A 22,612-nucleotide genomic window follows, 5' to 3' on the forward strand; every position below is an offset into this window, starting at 1 on the left:
ATTCTGATACCACAAAACGAACCAGAGGCAGAAATGACTATGAAGCCTAGAACATGTTCACAACGGCTCAGGTGGGGCAGAAGCAGCTACGAGGAAAACTCACTAAAGATTAGCTAGTTTCATTAAATATTGCAGCTAAACACACATTAAAAACTTAAAATACGCATTTGGGGTTGCCAGAACAGAGAAGTCGGTGTAGACCAGAATGAAGGGAACTGGGGAGAAGGCCAAATCAGACTCTGGGAAAAGTGGGGGACGCACGGATATAGGCTGCTCTGATGGCACGACTCCCAGGAACCAGGCGCCCACCAGCCCTCCTCGGGGAAAGACAGGCGAGAAAAATGGTGCATCACTGCCAGGCTCAGCCTACTTGTGCTTGGAGTCAAAAGGACGAGGTCAAATGGACTCTGAAGGTCAGCGAGAAGCAGACCCGAGGTGTGGTCTGGTCTCCTGACTCACTCTCTGTTTGACACAAAGGACCAGCAACGTGGTCGTGGGACTAGGAAAAGCAGTCCCCCTCTGCCTCTTAAACCCGCTGTTTAAGTGACACCTGGACACTCCCCCACATCCCCAGGGCCTTGGGTGCTTTCTGCATAGTGAAGGGCTAGATGGGACATGCTCCCCTGGTTCCACACTAACGTTAGCAGAGAGGACAGTCTGCAAGTTCTGCTTAAGAAAAACGGAGCTGTAACTCTGTGACGACAGGCAAAAGTCCAACCCAGGTGGCTCCTGAGAGCAAAGGCCTTAATTATCCCTCGGTCCAATCAATCAGTCAACAGACAGAAGTGTGACCAGGTCTAAGCCAAAAAGAATAAGGGCAGAAACTTGCTCCCAGCTACCTTGTCTGAAATGATGGTAAGAACATTCACCTCACAGGGCTGGTGTAAGAATTAAATAAGTAGGGATGCACACACACGAACACAGGTTCACCCAGAAGAGTGCCCAGCACACAGCACACGGCCCTGAACTTTGTTTCCCCTCCCAGGAGGGGAAAGACTGGAATCTTCACTTGCCTATTGGCCCGCGGCTCTGATGCAGAATTACTGAGAATCAGAGGAGACCTCCTGAACTTTGCTCCTCCTCAAAATCTGTCCCCACTTCCCTTCCTTTTGTCCCCAGGGGAAAATGTCCCTCTTCTCGCACAAGGCTCACCCCATCACTTCCACTGTTGACCCTCACCCTCCAACTGTTGAAGTCAGCCTTACAAACACCCCCGCTCCTTTCATTTAATTGTTCCCTTCCCCACTACAGCATCACCTCTGCCCACAAACACAATCAAGCTTCCCCTCGTTCAGAAAACAAAAACCACACCAAACCAAACAAACTCCAAACAAAAACTCAGTTCTTAAAGAATCATCCTATCTAGGGGCACCTGGGTGGCTCAGTGGGTTAAGCCGCTGCCTTCGGCTCAGGTCATGATCTCAGGGTCCTGGGATCGAGTCCCGCATCGGGCTCTCTGCTCGACGGGGAGCCTGCTTCCCTCTCTCTCTCTCTCTCTCTCTGCCTGCCTCTCTGCCTACTTGTGATCTCTGTCAGATAAATAAATAAAATTAAAAAAAAAAAAAAAAAGAATCATCCTATCTAACCTTCTAGAAGAATCTCCCAGGTTTCCACAGTTCTATTTGCTACTCATTCCTCAACCATGCTTGTCCTTATAGTCCAATGACACCATTCTCTCAAAGGTCAGCACAACTCGCTGCCCAGTGAATCTCCTTGCCCAGCTCCAAGGGAGCTCCAGTCAAGTCTGAGTCTGTGAGTCATCGCCCACTTCTTAGAACTCAACCCCGATCTCCACGGTCACGGTCTCAGGCCTTCTTCTCCGACTCACACTTTAAACATTCATTTCCTCTTCTTCCTTTGTTCTCAGTCTCAGGAACCATGTGGCCCCCAAAGGCCAAAAAGGGAATTGTAATGAATCATGAGGTTCACTAAGATCTGTATCCATCCAGAGAGCTCACGATTTATCCGAAGAGGGCAGCACCAGGCAGGTCCCACTGATGGCCACTCAGAGCAGCCACATCAACTTATTATAACGTAAAATCTGGGGTCTCAAACATGAACCACTGATTCAAATACACAAACCACCACCACACTGTCCAAGTCGGAGGGAGAACACCTGTAGGATTAATTCAAACAGCTACCACTGTTCAACGTTAGCACCGGTCAATGTCATTCTCCAGGGGACTTAACTATCAATGGGTAAGATCCTATGACCTACCTCTGAGGCGTAAGACAGTAATTTCTAACTGCCAACTGAACATGTTTATGTCAACTTCCTGCCAATATCCCAGGAAGAGGATCAAAATTAAACACATCACCCATCATCCTACCACAATTTTCCTCTTCCCTGTGTCAGAAGCTATCTGATCTCTACCCTTCCACACTATCCTTTCAGTGAAGAACAGACATCCTGGTGTAATTTATAACAACTTCCTTCTATCCCACCTCCGATCGGCTGTCAATCAAGAAGTGTCTCACTCCACAATGTCCATCAGATCTGTCCCCTCCTTTTCACATCCATGCCCATAATGCTCAATCTAGTTGAAGCCTCTCAATTCATCCTTATCTTCCTAAAATCTGAGACTGACTCTGGCTTCCCTTCCCTAGAAAACCCTCCCTGGCCCTCAGCACTTTGCTTGTACCTGACAGGAGTGACCCTGTCATCTCACGAGATTGAGTTCCAGAAGGGAACTCTTCGAATTTGTCCTTGCGTGTGCAGAATGGACATGAATCAGGGGAGCCATATATTCAAGAGAAAGCTTGAAATGACGAAGCCATGGGCTTTAGAAGTTACTCTCATCCAGGATTAGGTGTATTTATTTTATCCTGGTCTGGAGCCAGGAACTAACCAAGGTCATTTCAGCAAAGCAGCTAGCGAAAGCAGAGAGTTCTGCAACATACAAAAATAGATTTTCTTTTAAATACTCTGCATGCAAGGGGCGCCTGGGGGCTCATTCGGTTAGGTGTCTACCTTTGTCTTGGGTCATGATCCCGGGATCCTGAGATCAAGCCTTGTGTTGGGCTCATGCTCAGCGGGGAATCTGCTTCTTCCTCTCCCTCTGCCCCTTCCCCTGCTTGTGCGTGCGCTCTCCCTGTCCAATAAATAAAATCTTAAAAAAAAAATAGTGGGGGTGCCTGGGTGGCTCAGTGGTTTAAGCCTCTGCCTTTGGCCCAGGTCATGGTCAGGGTCCTAGATCAAGCCCCACATTGGGCTCTCCTGCTCAGCAGGGAGCCTGCTTCCTCCTCTCTCTCTCTGCCTGACTCTCTGCCTACTTGTGATCTTTCTCTCTGTGTCAAATAAATGAATAAAATCTTAAAAAAAAAAACAAAACCCAAAAACTTTTTTAATAATGCCAGTAAAAACAGCTTTTAAGATTATTAGCAATTATAGCAAAAAGAAAAAAAAAGTAGAAAACTAAGACATATAGTGTCCAAGTTTACTGCAGGCTTCAGAGCTTTTCCCCACATGCAAGGCTCTGCCGCCGCCACTCCATTCTATAAGTCCAGAGGCCTCCTCTTGCAGTTTTAACTGAAAGGTAGTTTCCTAGAATCTTCAGAAAATGCAGGGAAAAAACCAATCATCTGAAATTAGTTTAAAATTCTAACCAGTTTAAGTAAATAAATCCTTTTAAAAAGGGGGGGAGAGAGGGGCGCCTGGGTGGCTCGGCTCAGGTCATGGTCTCAGGGTCCTCTGATGGAGCCCCATATCGGACTCTGCTCAGCAGGGAACCTGCTTTCCTCTCTCTTTCTGCCTGCCTCTCTGCCTACTTGTGATCTCTGTCAAATAAATAAATAAAAATTTAAAAAAAAAAAAAGGGGCGGGGGAGGCACCTGGGTGAAACAGTCGGTTGAGCATCCCAACTCTTGGTGTTAGCTTAGGTCATGATCGCAGGGGAGTAAGATGGGGCCCCCATGTCAGGCTCTGCACTGAGCAAGGAGTCGGCTTGGGATTCTATCTCTCCCTCCCCCTCTGCTCCCCCCCCCATTCCTTTTCTAAAGTAAATAAATCAATCTTTAAATTCTAAACACTTGGGCGCCTGGGTGGTTCAGTGGGTTAAGCCGCTGCCTTTGGCTCAGGTCATGATCTCAGGGTCCTGGGATCGAGTCCCGCAAGGAGCTGCTTCTTCCTCTCCTCTCTCTGCCTGCCTCTCTGCCTACTTGTGATCTCTATCAAATAAATAAATAAATAAATAAATAAATAAATAAATGAAGCAGCAGCTGCTTGCCCACAAACTATCCAAGTTCACATATACCTTCCCTGCCCTTGCCCATTTTCTAAATCTGCAAACTCTTCTTGGAAGAAGCCCTAAAATTTATGATTAAAACCCAAGTTAAGTCAAGATTATGCTACAGCAATGCCAAGGAGATATTATTTTCTGTCTAAAATTCTGGTCTGCTGCCTTCCAGCCGCAGCCAACACATGACCTTAAGAAGATTCCACTCTCGAGCACTTGCGCCAATAGAGCCTATTTCATGTCAACTATGACGAGACTGCACTTCTGCTCTAACGGCTCTTAGACGTGACAACGAAAGGCACCTTGATGAATGCAAGCAGTCGTCACTGAATCTGGTCATTTCAAGTCTTGGCTCATCTGCTTCCTAGAGTCATTAGTGTTTAAATCTCCAGGTAAAGAACAAAACAAAGACACTCAGCAATAAACCTGTGCTTTACTGGGAACTTGTTTCTCTAACGCTGGGTTGCTGCGAGAGACAAAACTACTCACTACTCACCGAAGGGTCAACCTGGTCATTGGTTACTCCTCGCAGAACGATTCTTAACGGGTGCTTCATAAACGGAGCCAGGCAAAGAAGACTCTCTAGGTAGTAGCCGATGCTGCGAAGGACATTACAGTCATGTTCCACAGACCCACCATACAGGAGGCCAGGCTGGTAATACAAGGTCGTTCCTTGCACCGGAAGAAGAGCCACATTCAACAGAAAAAAACAAAAAAACAGAAAAACAAAAAAACCACTTAGGTGTCACAAAGGCAACAAAGGCAGTAAATCCCAAGGGGAAAGTCTGAGAAGGGCATCCAAGAAGTTCAAAATGCCATTCCTAAGAGCCCACACCTCACTCCAAAAGCTGACTCATTACTGTCAAGCCCCTGTAACAATAATAAACTGAGTGTAATTTAATAAACGGTAATAAATTAAACCCCCCCCTAAGCATCCGAGTTGCCAAAGTCATAGCAGGGTGCAGAGGACAGATCCTAACAGGCGCCCTGGTCTTCCAACAGCACACCCTGCCTGCAGGTAGGGGCTTTACGAATGACACACCGAAACCATCACACCAGCAACCAGCTTCTTCCGGACCCTTGAAATGAGATTTTCCATAAAGCATACTCCACCAGCAGGATTCCTAGAGAAGGCAAGTACTTGATGGCACTTAAACTCTGTTAATAGGAGCTATTTTTTAAAAAAAGAAAAGAAAAAAGTAGCTATTTTAAGTTAATAGCAACAAATGGAAAGATCTTAAAATTACTGAATCGCTTTAGTGGGAATCCTGTTATTCTTATTCACTCTTTCTCAAACTTGTAACATCCACAAAGTTTCTTACTGGGTATACGTATTAGGGGGAAAAGCAAAATAAAATATTCTCAATTACTGGGGGGTTCATAAACAGGTAGACAAGGGATTGTTGCTGCTCAAAACCTTTTGCCACTGTCTATTAACATAATTTACCAATAAATTTAACATTAGAGAAAAGAGACCTGGGTTTGGTCACTCAAAAGGAAAGCAGTTCTTTGGAGTTACATAACATTTTAAAATTTGGAGTTTCATTAAAAAAAAGAGGACTGTATTATCATAAAAGTCTGCAAATCTATGCCTACAAATTAACCAAGTGAGAAACTGGTCAGATCATCAGAATGAAGGCTCCTGCTCTGGTGGGACAGGGGGTAATGAGGCAGAAGCAGGATCATGTAAAATGTCTTACTTCCCGATTTAAACTGCAGATATGACCAGAAAAAAATTATGAACCCTCTGAACAGGGCACCTGGGTGGCTCAGTCGTTAAGCATCTGCCTTTGGCTCAGGTCACAGTCCCAGGGTCCTGGGATCTAGCCTCACATGGAGGTGGGGTATTGGGAGGGGGGAGGTCCCTGCTCAGCAGAGAGCCTGCTTTTCCCTCTCCAGGTTCCCTCTTCTTATGTTTCCTCTCTCACTGTCTCTGTCAAATAAATAAATTAAATCTTAAAAAATACAAAATCTTTAAAAATAAAAAAAATTAAAAATTAAAATTAAAATTAAAAAAAACAAAAACCAGAGGAGGTGCCTGGGTGGCTCAGTCGTTAACCATCTGCCTTTGGCTCAGGTCATGATCCCAGGATCCTGGGATGGACCCCCGAGCCAGGCTCCCTCCTCAGCGGAAGCCTGCTTCTCCCTCTCCCACTCCCCCTACTTATGTTCCCTCTCTCGTTGTCTTTCTGTCAAACAAATAAATAAAATGTTAAAAGAAAATTATGAACCTTCTGAATCACTGATAAAAATTGCTGAAAAAAAATTTTTTGATTTAAAATTTTTTAAAAATCTCCAGCAATTTCAAAGTCAGTCAATTAAGGAACACTCAAGGAATGAGAGGTCACAGAGGGCACCTGAAGTCTCGGGCCTGAAACTTGCTCTCCGTAGGGTAGGGCCGTACACAGCTATGGATCCGTAAATCTCACGTGATGGAGGGGCCCCATAGAGAGCCAATGGATGAGAAAGTGCACAGTTTCCTTTGTGGACTACCCGTGCGAAGCGCAAGAGTTCATGGACCAGCCCAACAGTGTTTGCACGGTTTCCCACACAAGGTTGAGAAATGAGTTTCTAAGCGCTAACAAACAGCTACAAACAACCTAAACATTTACCAGTAGGGAGCAGTCAAATAAATTATCACGCCTCCATACAACAGAATAGTCTAGCAGGCCCACTGGAATATGAGATGGGCCTGCGTCTGCCTGGCAGGGGACGTTCTGTGACATGCACGGCAGTGAAGAAGCTGGCTGCGGCGCACCGGGAAGAGCTTGAGCTCCGGAAGCGCCCATGCAAGCAAAGGCCTGTGACGGAGACCAGAGCACACATCCCAGGCTAGGACCGCGGCTGTCCCTCAGAGGGAACGAAGAAGAATGAGAAGAGGAACAGGGGAAGGGATTTGCACATTTTTTACATATAATTGTGCTTTTTTTTAAGATTTTTTTTTTTTTTCATTGGAGAGAGAGACAATGTGCATGTGGGCGCTGGGCAGGGGAAGGAGACGTAGAGGGCAAGAAGGCCAAGCAGCCCGTGCGCTGAGCGTGGAGCGCGACCGCAGGGCTCGGTCTCACAGCCTCGAGATCATGACCTGAGCAGAAACCAAAAGCCAGATGCTCAACTGACTGAGCCACCCAGGCGCCCTGTGCATATTTATTTTAAAAGATAAATTAAAAAATAATAATAATAATTCAGCACATATGACTACCTCCCAGAGTATGCTATAAAATTTTATTGGAACAAAATAAATAAACGGACTCTGAAAAGCTGTGCATAAATTTTAGGTGTAAAGTATTTTTGTTGCTGAAAAGGGGAGGTGCTTATTTGTTGATCTGAATTTCCAGCCTCCTGACTTCAAGTGCACACCCCTTACATTTGGAGATTTCACATACATCTCCGGACAACTGTATCACAGACAGAAAACTGGCTCTTCGCACCTGAGTATTTATACAGTCAAAAAGCATGAGAAGTAGAGGAATATTTAAGTAGTACATGTGGGTCCTTTCAGAAACTGGAAAAAAGAGAGCTTACCTGTTTGGTTTATTTCAATCCGAGAACCATTAGTTATTTTGTCCAACAGCCTTATGAAGCTGGCTTCAAAGTCTGTAGGGAAAAGAGAAAACGGACCGGCTTCAGGTCAGGTCACCATTTCCAGAGCACGCGTGTGATCCAGGAGCTGCGGCGGAAGGTACAGGTTCTTGTCGGGACCGGGGTGGGACCACTGGTCGAGGTAACCAAAGCAGCAGGAAAGCACTGGCTGGCACACATATGGCTGGCAGAACCATTAGGAACAATTCAGCTGTCCTATTCCACAACAAACAACAACTCTACCACCAATCTGATGGGGTATTAATTTCAGCAGTCTGACACCCATAAAGACCAGCTCTTCTGACCTCAGGGATACGTGCCAAACAAGGGAGAAATAGCAGCATTTTAAAGTCAATTTCTTATTTGTTCCAGAAAACCTGAGAGGGCAGATGCAATTGGAGGTCACTCCTCAGTCTCAGAAGCAGCAAGAGGTCACTGTCTCCCCCCAACTCGGTCCCTTCTCCCTCCTGCCACCTTACTCATCTCGAGCTATCTGACCAGTTCAGCTTTTAATTTCGTTACAAAGGTCCTTGAATGTACAGTATTATTACCACCTTTTTTTTAATGCATGAAAACAGACTGGAAGAAAAAACACTGCGTGTTAATGAACAGATTTCTCTTCATGGCACTTTATGTGAATTTAATTTTCTTGCTTAAATTCTCATGTATAAAAGGAATTCAATACCTTTTACAGACAGATTGTTCTCCCAAACATAAAAGCTGGTCACTATTTAGAAGGGCGTGGGTAGAAAGCGAGGAAAACGATTTTAAATGTGAACTCTGAGAGGAGGAAGAGAGGAGACTCAGGCAGGAGAATGTGCCCTGTGGCCTTCCCCTGAGCGGATCTCACACACACACACTCACACACACACTCAGGCTCATCCCTCCCCCCACAGCATCAACCTCTTGCCCAGGGAACAAGGGGAGGAAGACCAGCTCTTCTGCGCCGAAGGCAGTGTGACCACCTGGCAGTGTAGGCAGTTTCCACGCCTGTAACAAACCAGCAGAATGTTTCCTGCGCAGACCGCAGCAGTCACCTGAACTGATCCCACAGGGTGAGCACACTGACTGAGCAATGCTCCCCGCCCCCGTTCACCCACCCCCTTCCCTTACTGAACGCTGCCACCAACTGTCACGGTAGATGGTGCCCTCTGTACAGACAGCACTGGGCTAGCAGTCAGAGAAAACCCAGTAGTCCTGAAACAAGGAAGAGCGGCTGCTTTCACCAGGGGCGCTGTCAGGTTTCCCATACAGACATTCTCTCACCTAATCCTCAAAGCCCCAGGGTAGGGAGTGCCGTTCCCATTTTATAGAAAGTTGAGGCCCAAGCATGACACTGGCACCTCGACAGAGCTGAGGGCTGAGGCCAAGCCCGTGCTTCTGCAAACCCCGACACCAGTTTGCCGAACTCCATTTAATCTTCCAGCCTCAACCACCTCCTCTAGAAGATCATGGAACCTTTTAACTGCAGGCAGTGATCTACGGCAGGATCCTGCAGACCATTTAAAAGTATATTATTTTTAATGAAATTAGAACAGAATAAACCATGTCAGAGTTAACCATACATAGGGCACTGTTCCTGAAACCTCACTGGGTTTTATAATTCCCTGCATGTAAACTTGGTTGTGGTGTTAAGCATCACAAAACTTTGAAAATAACTCAACTACAAAACTGTTTCCATGGCCTCTTGATAAAGAATATTATGTTTAAAAAAAAAAAAAATCGGGCAGGGGGAGGAGTCAAGATGGCAGAGGCGTAGCAGGCTGAGATGATATCAGGTCGCAAACCATTCTGAACACCAACAAATCCAACAGGAGATCAAAGAGAAGAAGAGCAGCAATTCTAGAAACAGAAATATCGACCACTTTCTGAAAGGAAGGACCGGTGGAGAAGTGAATCTGAAGTGTCGGGAAGAGAGACCGCAGGGTGGAGGGGCCGGCTCCCAGCAAGTGCAGAGCAACGGAGCACAAAATTCAAACATTTAAAAGTCTGCTCCACTGAGGGACATCACTCCAGGAGCTAAGCAGGGGTGGAGCCCTTATGGGGACAGCATGGCCTCAGGTCCCGTGGGGTCACAGAAGGATCGGGGTGTCTGAGCGTCACAGAGTTCGCAGGTATTAGAGCGGGGAAGCTGGATACAGAGACAGAGCTCCCAGCTCAGGGTTACCCTAAACTGTGATCCCCGGCACAGTCTGGCCACTACTCTTTGAGCAGGGACCCCACAAGTGGGAGATCTGGGGAGACATCCTCCCCCCCGGAAGTGCAGAGCAGCAGGAATCTGCTGGGTTCGGAGACTCCAAACAGGGCTGTATGCCAGAGACAGAAACGCTTGGTCACAGGCGGGGTGAGTCGGAGTGCTGCCGGAAACCAGGGAGACAGGGACTGACAGCTTTTCTCCGAGGGTCCACTGAGCAGCGGGGCCCCGAGCTCTCGGCTCCTACAGATGGTGGGAGGCCACCATTTTCACTCCAGTCCTCCAGAGCTGGACAGAAAGTGACAAAAGCTCCTGAGAACCCAGCAGATTACTTAGCCTGGCCCCTGGCAGGGGGGTACAATTCTGTCTTGGGCAAAGACACTGGAGAATCACTACAACCAGCCCTTTCCCCAGAAGATCAGCAAAAACATCCAGCCAAGACCAAGCTCACTGATCAAGGAGAACATCGCAATTCCAGAGGAGGAGAAAGCAAAGCATCGAATTCATGGCTTTCTCCCCATGATTCTTTAGTCTTGCAAAGTTAAGTAAATCTTTTTAATTTTATTTTTCTCTTATACTAATTTTTTTTAACTTTTACTCTTTCCTCTTTTAACGTTTTTTAACTAGTTTCTCTTAACAATATCTTTCTTAAAAAAATTTTTTGAACCTTTATTATTATAGTCATATTTTATCCTTCATTGTATCTAACTTAATTTTTTATATACATATAAGGTTTTTTCTTCTAAAAACTTTTGGGAGGGCACCTGGGTGGCTCAGTTGGTTGAGCAACTGCCTTCAGCTCAGGTCATGATCCGTGAGTCCCGGGATCAAGTCCAGGCTCCCAGGTCCAACGGGAGTCTGCTTCTCCCTCTGACCTTCTACGCTCTCATGCTCTTTCTCTCTCTCAAATAAATAAATAAAATCTAGGAAAAAAAAATTTTTTTAACTTTTGGGATACAATTTCCTCTAATAGATCAAAATATACCCTAAATCTAGCACAGAGCTTTGTTCTAGTCTCCAGCCTGAGCAAATTCTCTCCACTATCTTTTTAATTCTTTTCCCAACCAACTTATTAACTCCTTTTTTAGAATTTTTTAAAATTTTCATCTTTATAGTCCTATTCCATCCCTTCATTGTGTTTACCCTTATTTTTGTATATATATATTAACTTTTTCTTTCCTTAAAATTTTGGGAGGTAGTTTCTTCTAAGAGACCAAAATACATCCAAAATCAAGGGGGTGGTTCTGTTCTATTCACCAGTCTAATTTATATTTTTCTTAAAATATAAATTTAAAATATAGTTTTGTTTTAAATTTTTTTTTTTTGGAACTTCTTTTTACCCCTATTTTCTCCCAACAATCTGGGGTTTCTTCTGATTTGGTTAACACAAATTTTTCTGGGGTCCTTGACATCCTTTTAGGATTTTATTCTCTTGTTCATATATTCTTACCTGGATAAAATGACAAGGTAGAAAAACTCAACACAAAAGAAAGAACAAGAGGCAGTACCAAAGGCTAGGGACCTAATCAATACGGACATTGGTAATATGTCAGATCTAGAGTTCAGAATGACGATTCTCAAGGTGCTAGCTGGGCTCAAAAAAGGCATGGAAGATATTAGAGAAACTGTCTGGAGAAATAAAAGCCCTTTCTGGAGAATAAAAGAACTAAAATCTAACAAAGCTGAAATCAAAATTATTAATGAGGTACAATAAAAAATGGAGGCTCTTACTGCTAGGATAAATAAGGCAGAAGAGAGAATTAGTGATATAGAAGACCAAATGACAGAGAATAAAGAAGCTGAGCAAAAGAGAGACAAACAACTACTGGACCACAAGGGGAGAACTCGAGAGATAAGTGATACCATAAAATGAAACAATATTAGAATTAGAAGAGGAGGAGGAAGAAGGTATATTGGAGTGAATTATTGTAGAGAATTATCCCAATATGGTAAAGGGAATGAGCATTAAAATCCAGGAGGCACAGAGAATCCCCCTCAAAATCAATAAAAATAGGTCCGCATCCTGTCATCTAATAGTAAAACTTACAAGTGTTCATGACAAAGAGAAAATCCTGCAAGCAGCCTAGGACAAGAAGTCTGTAACACACAATGGTAAAAATATTAAATTGGCAGCAGACATCCACAGAGACCTGGCAGGCCAGAAAGAACTAGCATGATATATTCAGAGCACTAAATGAAAAAACATGCAGCCAAGAATACTATATCCAGCTAGGCTATCATTGAAAATAGAAGGAGAGATAAAAAGCGTCCAGGACAAATCAGCTCTACAAAAAATATTGAAAGGGGTCCTCTAGGCAAAGAGAGAGCCTAAAAGTAGTACACCAGAAAGGAACAGAGACAATATACAGTAACAGCCACCTTAGAGGCAATACAATGGCACTAAATTCATATCTCTCAATAGTATGTAAATTGAATGTAAATAGGCTAAATGCCCCAATCAAAAGACGTGGGGTATCCGAATGGATAAAAAAAACAAAACCCATCAATATGCTATCTACAAGAAACTTATTTCAGACCCAAAGACACCTCCAGATTTAAAGTGAGGGGGTGGAAAACAATGTACCATACTAATGGACATCAGAAGAAAGCTGGGGTGGCAATCCTTATATCGGATCAATTAGACTTTAAGCCAAAGACTATAATAAGAGATGAGGAAGGACACTATATCCCACTCAGAGGGTCTGTCCAACAAGAAGATCTAACACTTTTGGGACGCCTGGGTGGCTCAGTTTGTTAAGCGGCTGCCTTCGGCTCAGGTCATGATCCCAGCGTCCTGGGATCGAGTCCCACATCGGGCTCCTTGCTTGGCGGGGAGCCTGCTTCTCCCTCTGCCTCTGCCTGCCTCTCTGTCTGCCTGTGCTTGCTCTCGCTTCTCTCTCTTTGACAAATAAATAAATAAAATCTTTAAAAAAAAAAAAGAAGATCTAACACTTTTAAATATCTGTCGCTCTCGGCCCGCAAGAACGACCCGCAGACGAGGTGAGTGGCAAACTTCTTTTATTACTAATACTAATGTACTAATGCTAATGGCGGCCGCCCCGCACCAAGCACTTACAGCAGTATTTATCCACGAAGTTCACCCGTACTCGCCCCCCTATTTGGCCAATCATAACGCCGTGCACGCAGTGTCCTTGTGGACCCTTATGTAACCATACAGGACTCTACTGTTGTCTAGCGGTGATCATGCGTTTATCTCTTGGCTCCTGGAGCTGTGTGCGTCAGCCACGAGCGCATCCTCCTAGACTAATCATTCTCAGTTCCTCAATCTTCAGGCACTCCCGTCTACGTGACTCCTTGCATCTGCTGAATGGCTCTCCACAATATCTATGCCCCTAACATGGGCACAGCCAACTATATAAACCAATTAATAACAAAATCAAAGAAACACATAGACAATAATACAATAATTTTTATTGTATATTATATTGTGTAATAATAATTTAACACCCACCTCACTGAAATGACAGATCATCCAAGCAAAAGATCAACAAGGAAATAAAGGCTTTAAATGACACACTGGACCAGATAAACATCATAGATATATTCAGAACATTCCATCCCAAAGCAACAGAATACACATTCTTCTCTAGTGAACATGGAACATTCTCCAGAATAGATCATATCCTGGGTCACAAATCAGGTCTCAACCGGTATCAAAAGATTGGGATCATTCCCTGCATATTTTCAGACCACAATGCTCTGAAGCTAGAACTCAATCACAGGAGGAAATTTGGAAAGAACCCAAATACATGGAGACTAAATAGCATCTTTCTAAAAAATGAATGGGTCAACCAGGAAATTAAAGAAGAATTGGAAAAATTCATGGAAACAAATGATAATGAAAACACAAACTGTTCAAAATCTGTGGGACACAGCAAAGGCGGTCCTGAGAGGAAAGTATATAGTAATACAAGCCTTTCTCAAGAAACAAGAAAGGTCTCAAGTATACAGTCTAACCTTATATCTAAAGGAGCTGGAGAAAGAACAAAGAAAGCCTAAACCCAGCAGGAGAAGAGAAATTATAATAGAGATCAGAGAAGAACTCAATGAAATAGAAACAAAAACAAAACAAAACAAAAAACCAACAGAACAAATCAACAAAACTAGGAGCTGGTTCTTTGGAAGAATTAATAAGATTGATAAACCCCTGGCCAGACTTATCAAAAAGAAAAAAGAACGGACCCCAATAAATAAAATCATGAATGAAAGAGGAGAGATCACAACCAACACCAAAGAAATACAATTATAAGAATATATTATGAGCAACTATATGCCAGCAAATTTGACAATTTGGAAGAAATGGATGCATTTCTAGAGACATATAAACTACCAAAACTGAACCAGGAAGAAACAGAAAACCTAAACAGACCAATAACCAGTAAGGAGATTAAAGCAGTCATCAAAAACCTCCCAACAAACAAGAGCCCAGGGCAAGATGGCTTCCCAGGGGAATTCTAGTAAGCATTTACTTTTTTTTTTTAAGATTTTTAAAATTTATATTTATTTATGTATTTGACAGAGAGAGAGAGAGAGGTCACAAGTAGCAGAGAGGCAGGCAGAGAGAGAAGGGGGGGGGAAGCAGCTCCCTGCCGAGCAGAAAGCCTGATGTAGGCCTCCATCCCAGGACTCTTGAGATCATGACCTGAGCCGAAAGCAGAGGCTTAACCGACTGAGCCACCCAGGCGCCCTCTACCAAGCATTTAAAGAAGAATTAATTCCTATTCTCCTGAAACAGTTCCCCCCCCCGAAAAAAAAGAAATGGAAGGAAAACTTCCAAATTCATTTTATGAGGCCAGCATTACTTGATCCCAAAAACAGACAACGACCCCATCAAAAGCGAGAATTACAGATCAATATCCTTGATGAACACGGATACAAAAATGGTCACCAAAATACTAGCCAACAGGATCCAACAGTACATTAAAAGGATTATTCACCACAACCAAGTGGGATTTATTCCAGAGCTGCAAGGCTAGTTCAACATCTGCAAAAAAAAAAAAAAATCAATGTGATACAATACATTAATAAAAAGAAAGAACAAGAACCATATGATACTGTCAACAGATGCTGAGAAAGCATTTGACAAAGTACCCCATCCTTTCCTGATCAAAACTCTTGAAAGTGTAGGGATAGAGGGCACATACCTCAGTATCATCAAAGCCATCTATGAAAAACCCACAGCGAATATCAATCTCAACAGGGAAAAACTGAGAGCTTTTCCCCCAAGGTCAGGAATACAGAATGGATGTCCACTATCATCACTGCTATTCAACACAGTACTAGAAGTCCTAACCTCAGCAATCAGGATAACAAAACGAAATAAAAGGCATCCGAATCAGTAGAGAAGAAGTCAAACTCTCACTCTTTGCAGATGATATGATACCTTATGTGGAAGACCCCAAAGACTCCACTCCAAATCTGCTAGAACTCATGCAGGAATTCAATAAAGTGTCAGGATATAAAATCAATGCACAGAAATCAGTTGCATTTCTATAAACCAACAACAAGACAGAAGAAAGAGAAATTAAGGAGTCGATCCCATTTACAATTGCACTCAAAATCATAAGATACCTAGAAATAAACCTAGCCAAAGAGGGAAAGAATCTGTACTCAGGAAACTATAAAGTACTCGTGAAAGAAATTGAGGAAGACACAAAGAAATGGAAAAATGTTCTGTGCTCATGGATTGGAGGAACAAATATTGTGAAAATGTTTACACTACCTAAAGCAATGTACACATGTAATGCAATCCCTATCAAAATACCATCATTTTTTTTCAAAGAAATGGAACAAATAATCCTAAAATTTATATGGAACCAGAAAAGACCTCAAATAGCCAGAGGAATGTTGAAAAAGAAAGCCAAAGTTGGTGGCATCACAATTCCAGACTTCAAGCTCTATTTCAAAGCTGTGTCATCATTAAGACAGTATGGTACTGGCACAAAAACAGACGTATAGATCAATGGAACACATAGATCAGAGCCCAGAAATGGACCCTCAACACTATGGTCAACTAATCTTTCACAAAGCAGGAAAGAATGTCCAATGGAAAAAAAGTCTCTTCAACAAATGGTGTTGGGAAAATTGGACAACCACATGCAGAAAAATGAAACTGGACCATTTCCCTACACCACACACAAAAATGGACTCAAAATGGATGAAAGACCTCAACGTGAGAAAGGAATCCATCAAAATCCTTGAGAAAAACACAGGCAGCAATCTCTTCAATTTCAGCCACATCAACTTCTTCCTAGAAACATCGCCAAAGGCAAGGGAAGCAAGGGCAAAAATGAACTACTGGGATTCATCAAAATCAAAAGCTTTTGCACAGCAAAGGAAACAGTCAACAAAACCAAAAGACAACTGACAGAATGGGAGAAGATATTTGCAAACGAGATAACAGATAAAGGCAAATGAGATATCAGATAAAGGGCTAGTGTCCAAAATCTATAACAAACTTATCATACTCAACAACCAAAGAACAAACAATACAATCAAGAAATGGGCAGAAGACATGAACAGACATTTCTGCAAAGACATCCAGATGGCTATGGACAAATGAAAAAATGCTCCACATCACTCAGCATCAGGGAAATAACAAATCAAAACCACAGTGAGATACCACCTCACACCAGTCAGAATGGCTAAAATTAACAAGTCAGGAAACGACAGATGCTGGCGAGGATGTGGAGAAAGGGGAATCCCCCTACACTGTTGGTGGGAATGCAAGCTGGTGCAGCCACTCTGGAAAACAGTATGGAGGTTCCTCAAAAAGTTGAAAATAGAGCTACCCTACGGACAACCCAGCAATCACACCACTGGGTTATTTACCCTAAAGATATAAATGTAGTGAGTGATCCGAAGGGGCACATGCACCCAAATGTTTATAGCAGCAATGTCCACAATAGCCAAACTATGGAAAGAACCTAGATGTCCATCAACAGATGAATGGATAAAGAATACGTGTTGTGTGTATATACAGTGGAATACTATGCAGCCATCAAAAGAAATGAAATTTTGCCATTTGCAGTGACATGGATAGAACTAGAAGGTACTATGCTGAGCAAAATAAGTCCATCAGAGAGATAATTATCATATTATCTTCCTGATATGAGGAATTTGAGAGGCAACATGGGGGGTATGGGTGGTAGGGAAGGAAGAAATGAAACAAGATGCGATCCGGAGGGAGTCAAACCATAAGAGACTCTTAATCTCAGGATACAAACTGAAGGTTGCTGGGGGAAAGGGGCTAAGGAAAGGGTGGTAGGGTTACAGACACTGGGGAGGGCGTGTGCTATGGTGAGTGCTGTGAAGTGTGTAAACCTGGCGATTCACAGACCTGTATCCCTGGGGCTTATAATACATTATATGTTAATTAAAAAATAAAATTTTTTTTAAAAATCAGGCATGATCCAGACCACAATGCCACTTTCCACCTATCTTTCTAGCAAATGTAATGGGCTCTGCACAAAAAAAGGAAAACTCTCGATTTGCTCAAGCTTTTGAAGTGGCTAAAGGGAGAGAGGAACAGACATTTATGACTAAAGTCCATGATTAAACTCCATAACTTTTACATTTTAGGAAAGAAACAAAACAAAACAAAAAGAAAGAATCTTGGAATTTTTTTTCTTCTGCAATCCACAGGGGCACTTCAGCATGAACACAGTTAGTTAAAAATGCCTAGCAGAGGAACACGGCAGGAACGGAATGGACACATAAAGAGAACTCCAGGCTGGACCATCTCCTGGTCACAGCAAATGCTGATTCAGAAGCACTACTTCAAAGAGCCAACCGGAGCTAGTTCCAGAATCCTGGCAACAGTGAAGACACAGCTCCATCACGTGGTATGAAAAAGATTTCAAATTCACCTAATACAATAGTAAGACTGATGTCCCCAAACTTCATTAAGACAAGAGGTGTGGATTCCTTGCCCCTTCACTTCCTACACATCCTCTTGGACTCTTCCTCCTCAAGACCACTCTTGGGGATACAGAAGATCAGATTATCTAAAACCACCAGGGGAAAACACCCAAAACCAGGCACAATTTTACTGCACTGTTGAGGAACACATAATTGGGTCATAAAGCTATTAATACAATCAACACAAATACTGTACTGGTCAGGAAAGTGGCTACCAGCAGGGGCAGAGGAGGGAGTCATAGCCAGAGGAGGCCTCGTAGGTACAAGAGTATTCTACTTCCTAACTCGGATGGGGTCACACAGGTGTTCATTTTATAATCTTTTAAGCACTACTTTTATGTTTCATGCATTTTTTATGTCACTGTATTTATCATGTTTTAGCAGTTTATACTATTAGCCCCTTCAATCTGAGAATTCCTTAAAGACTGCCTCCTTAAATGTCTAATGCACTTTCCTCCACAGCCCCCCAAGAAGTGAGCTCATCCCTTCTGTAACTCAACACCTGACCCACTCCTCACTAAGAAAGGCAAACTATGTCTCACACAAGGGCAGTGAAGGAAAGAATACAAGCTAAAGACCTACACTTTTTTTTTTTTTAAGATTTTATTTATTTATTTATTTGACAGAGACACAGCAGGAGAAGGAGTGGGAGGAGGGGGAGTGGGAGAGGGAGAAGCAGGCTTCCCGCTGGGCAGGGAGCCTGATGTGGGGCTCCATCTCAGGACCCTGGGATCATGACCTGAGCAGAAGGCAGACACTTAATGAATTAGCCACCCAGGTGCCCCAAGAGCTACACTTTTAATCAAGGAGCAAATCTCAATCAATACATTTTTAGCTTCAAAGTATCATAACAATTTCTGTATCTAGAAACAATAAGTGTGCTAAAATAAATTTCTAATATTACAAACATGTCACATATAAATGTTAGATGTACAGATATTGGATATACATCAGAACATACATACATATAATAACATACATACAGCCTTAAAATTAATGAGGAGAATTCTTATGTACTGATATAAGTCACCTCCATGATATGTTGAGTGAAATTAAAAAGAAAAATGCACATGTATTTTTTTTTTAAAGGATTTTATTTATTTGAGAGTAAGAGAGCAAGCAAAAGCAGCAGGAGGGGCAGAGGGAGAAGCAGATACCCTGCTGAGTGGGGTGCACGATGTGGGGCTTGATCCCGGAACTCCGGGATCATGACCTGAGCCAAAGGCAGACGCTTAACCAGCTAACCAACTTAGTCGCCCAGGCGCCCTGTATTTGCTTGTTTGTGGAAAAAAGAGTCCTGAGAAGAAACTCAACAAACTAGTAACACTGACTGCTTCATGGGAAAGGGAGGATGGGAAAGAGAAAGAGACGCAATTCGTAAACCCTTTCTGTTCCCTCTGATTTGCACACCATGGGTGTTTTTTTAAAATACATGAAACTTATATTAGAAAAAATACAAATAAAGGCACTGTAACAAATTTAAATAGCAAAGAAAATTGCTCTCATTAAAGAGCCTGTGAAAGATCCTTATGATACTATAAAGACATTAAAAATATTTTAAAATAGGGGCACCTGGGTGTTAAGTGTCTGCCTTCCGCTCAGGTCATGATCCCAAGGTCCTGGGATGGAGCCCTGCATTGGGCACCCTGCTCATCCCTCTCCCTCTCCCACTGCTTGTGTTCCCTCTCTCGCTGTGTCTCTGTCAAATAAAAAAAACTTTTTTAAAAATTTAAATAATTATTTAATTTAATAAGGAAATGCTCATATTAAGGAAAAAATTTAAAATATACACAATGTGATTTTAATTTCTTTAGAGAAGTACCTAAGAAATAGGACAAAGAAGGAAATTTTCTCATTGATGAAAGCATCTGGAAAAAAACAAAAACAAAACAACATACAGCTAACATTACACTTAGCACCAAAACACTGGACACCTTCTCCCTAAAAGAAGGAACAAGGCAAGGCAGTTTGCTTTCGTCTCATACTTAGCATGGTACTAGAAGTTCTAGCCAATGTGTCAAGGAGAAAGGAATACAAGATATAAAGTTTGGATAATAATAATACTAAATAATACTATTCCTTTTTACAGATGATGTTATTATCTACATAGAGAATCCCAAAGAATGTACAAAAAGACACCTAGAGCTATAAAGGATTCAGCATAGGTAGAGTATATTCAGCATAGGTAGAGGATAAACATGTTCCCAAAAATGAACCGTACTTCTATATACTAGCATTGGAGACTAACATTAAAAATACTATACCACTGACAATTGCTAGAAAAAGTAAAATATTTGCGTGTAAATCTAACAGTGTTTACAGGACTTGTATGCTGGAAACTACACAAAGCTGGTGAAAGAAAGTAAAGACAATCCAAATAAATGGAGATACGTACTATGTTCATGGCTTAGAGGACTCAGTACAGATGACAATTCTCCCCAAATTGACATATAGGTTTAACACAGTTCCTGTCAAAATCTTGGGAATTTTTGTGTCAATAAAGACAAGATATTCTAAAATTTATACAGGAAGGCAAAGTAATCAGGACAGCTAAAACAATCACGAAAAGTAAGAATAAAGCTGAAGGTATCAGTCTGCACAATTATAGGTACAATAATCAAGTCTGTGGTACCGGCAAGGGGACAAACATATGGATCAGGGGAACCAAAGAAAGGTCCCAGAAAAAGACCCCCACACAAATGTGTCCAGCTAACTTTTTACAAAGGTACAAAAACAATTTGATGGAAGAAAGGGCCTTTCAAGAAATGGTGCTGGAGCAGTCATACGAAGTCAAATGTGAAACTCTAACACCTTCAGGAAACAACACCGAAAATCTTCAAAATCGAAAACTAGGCAAAGAGATCTTAGACTCAACACCAAAAGCACAAGCCATAAAAGACAAATTTGATAAATTATATTTCATTAAAAGTACAATCTTTTACTCTGCAAAAGACCATGTTAAGGGAACGACAAGACTGCGCCTGGCTGGCTCAGCTGGTAGAGCAGGTGACTCTTGATTTCAGAGTCATGAGTTCAAGCCCCATTGGGCATGGAGCTTACTTAAAAAAGAGAGAGAGAACACGAAAGGACAAGCTTTAGTGTGGAATACAGTATCAGCCACCCACACGTCTGACACGTAAGGACCGGAACACATAAAGAACTCTCAAAACTTAAGCTTAAAAACAATGCTAGTAGGCAATGATCAAAAGATGTCAGAGGAGGTGGTGCTGATGGCAAACGGAGAGGGAAGGATGTTGGCCTTCATCAACCATTAGGAATATGCAAATTAAACAAGACAGTACAATCAGGACAGCTGAAACTAGAAACCCTGAACACGGCGGTCGGAGGGCACGAGGAGCAGCCCAGGCATAGCACAAAGCACAGAGACTGCAAGCCGCGAGGAAGCACCCCCCAGCCTGGGACCGGTCCTCCATGGAGTTCTTCCTCCTGCCTCTCAACGTGAACATCCTACTCAAACTCCTCAGGCTCCTGCAGTGACTCCTCCGGTGACAGCCACCTGCTGCAGCCTGAGGCCTGCATCCCCCACCTGTGGCTTGTCTACGCTTCCTGCGCCCCCCCGCCACCCTGCAGGGAGGCCTGGGTCAGGCCCAGGCTGCCGTGGGCACCGTCCCGGCATGGTCCCCGCCCCCAGCAGTGCTGGTGCCATGCGGCAGCTGCCTTGTCTGGCCTGCAGCTCCTTGCGTCATGTCAGGTGTGTGAGAAATGGCACTCAGAGCACAGTGGGCCGTGGGCTCCGTCCTCTCCTGGGGGGACAGGAGGGCACTCCTGAGTTTCCTGTTCCTTCACGTTGTTAGCATCACTCACCCCTGGCAACAACCAAGGAGATTTTAGCCCGTCCCCCCAAATCAGAGAACATCACGTTCTACAAGAAAGTGTTATCAAGATGGGGCTTTTCCAAAATGTGACATCTGGGGGGACAGGGGTGGGACAGTAACCTTGAGCTGCTGCCTGTTAGCCAATAACCTTGGGACTCATCCAGAAACAGCCCAGCAGACTCTGTAGCTGGTCCGCAGGGCCAGAGGCCAGGAGGGTGCCTCAGTGCCACCAGCTGCACAGACTTAGCCAAGTTATTAAAATGTTGATTTTAGAAAAAGTAACACATTTAAGCCCGTAGGGAAAAAGAAGTGACACCACCAAATGTTGGCAAGGGTGTAGAGAACCTTAATCACTTACACATTGCTGGTGGGAATATAAAATGGTAAGGCCACACTGGAGAACGCTTCGGCAGTTTCCTAAGTATTCGAACTCCATACAGCCCAGCGCCTATACTCCTGGGCATTTATCCCAAGGAAAGACTTATGTTCACATAAAAACCTGTACACAGATGTTTACAGCAGCTTTATTCATAATGGCAAAAAAAGATAAAAAAAGAAACAATCCAGATGTCTTTCAACAGGTGAATGGTTTTAAAAAAAAACTGTAATACTTTCATACCATAGGATACTGTTCAGCAATAAAAAGGAAAAACCTGAGAAAAACTGAGATCTTCAGAAGATCGTGCTGAATGAAAAACGTCCACTGCAAAAAATTACTTATTATATGATTCCATTTACATTCTTCGAGTGACAATATTAAAGGAATGGAAGACAGATTAGTGACTGCCAAGGGTTAAGGAGCTGGTGGTGTGAGGAAGACGATG

The 22,612-nt window shown here is 43.1% G+C and overlaps 1 protein-coding gene across 2 annotated transcripts in view; it reads right to left on the reverse strand.

Annotated features, from left to right (window-relative positions):
- The window catches only part of RCL1 (RNA terminal phosphate cyclase like 1), a 63,810-nt gene that overhangs the window by 34,526 nt on the left and 6,672 nt on the right, over positions 1–22,612 (reverse strand). For both annotated transcript variants that reach the window (XM_045065021.1, XM_045065022.1), the window contains exons 2-3: positions 7,761–7,832; positions 4,732–4,907 (exon numbers count right to left, since the gene is read on the reverse strand). In XM_045065021.1, the coding sequence (XP_044920956.1) occupies positions 4,732–4,907; positions 7,761–7,832 (248 nt within the window). The remainder of the gene's footprint in view (positions 1–4,731; positions 4,908–7,760; positions 7,833–22,612) is intronic.

The sequence above is a fragment of the Mustela putorius genome, unplaced genomic scaffold (assembly GCF_011764305.1).
Source record: "Mustela putorius furo isolate JIRA1106 unplaced genomic scaffold, ASM1176430v1.1 tig00003854_pilon_pilon_pilon, whole genome shotgun sequence".
In the NCBI taxonomy this organism is placed as follows: domain Eukaryota; kingdom Metazoa; phylum Chordata; class Mammalia; order Carnivora; family Mustelidae; genus Mustela; species Mustela putorius.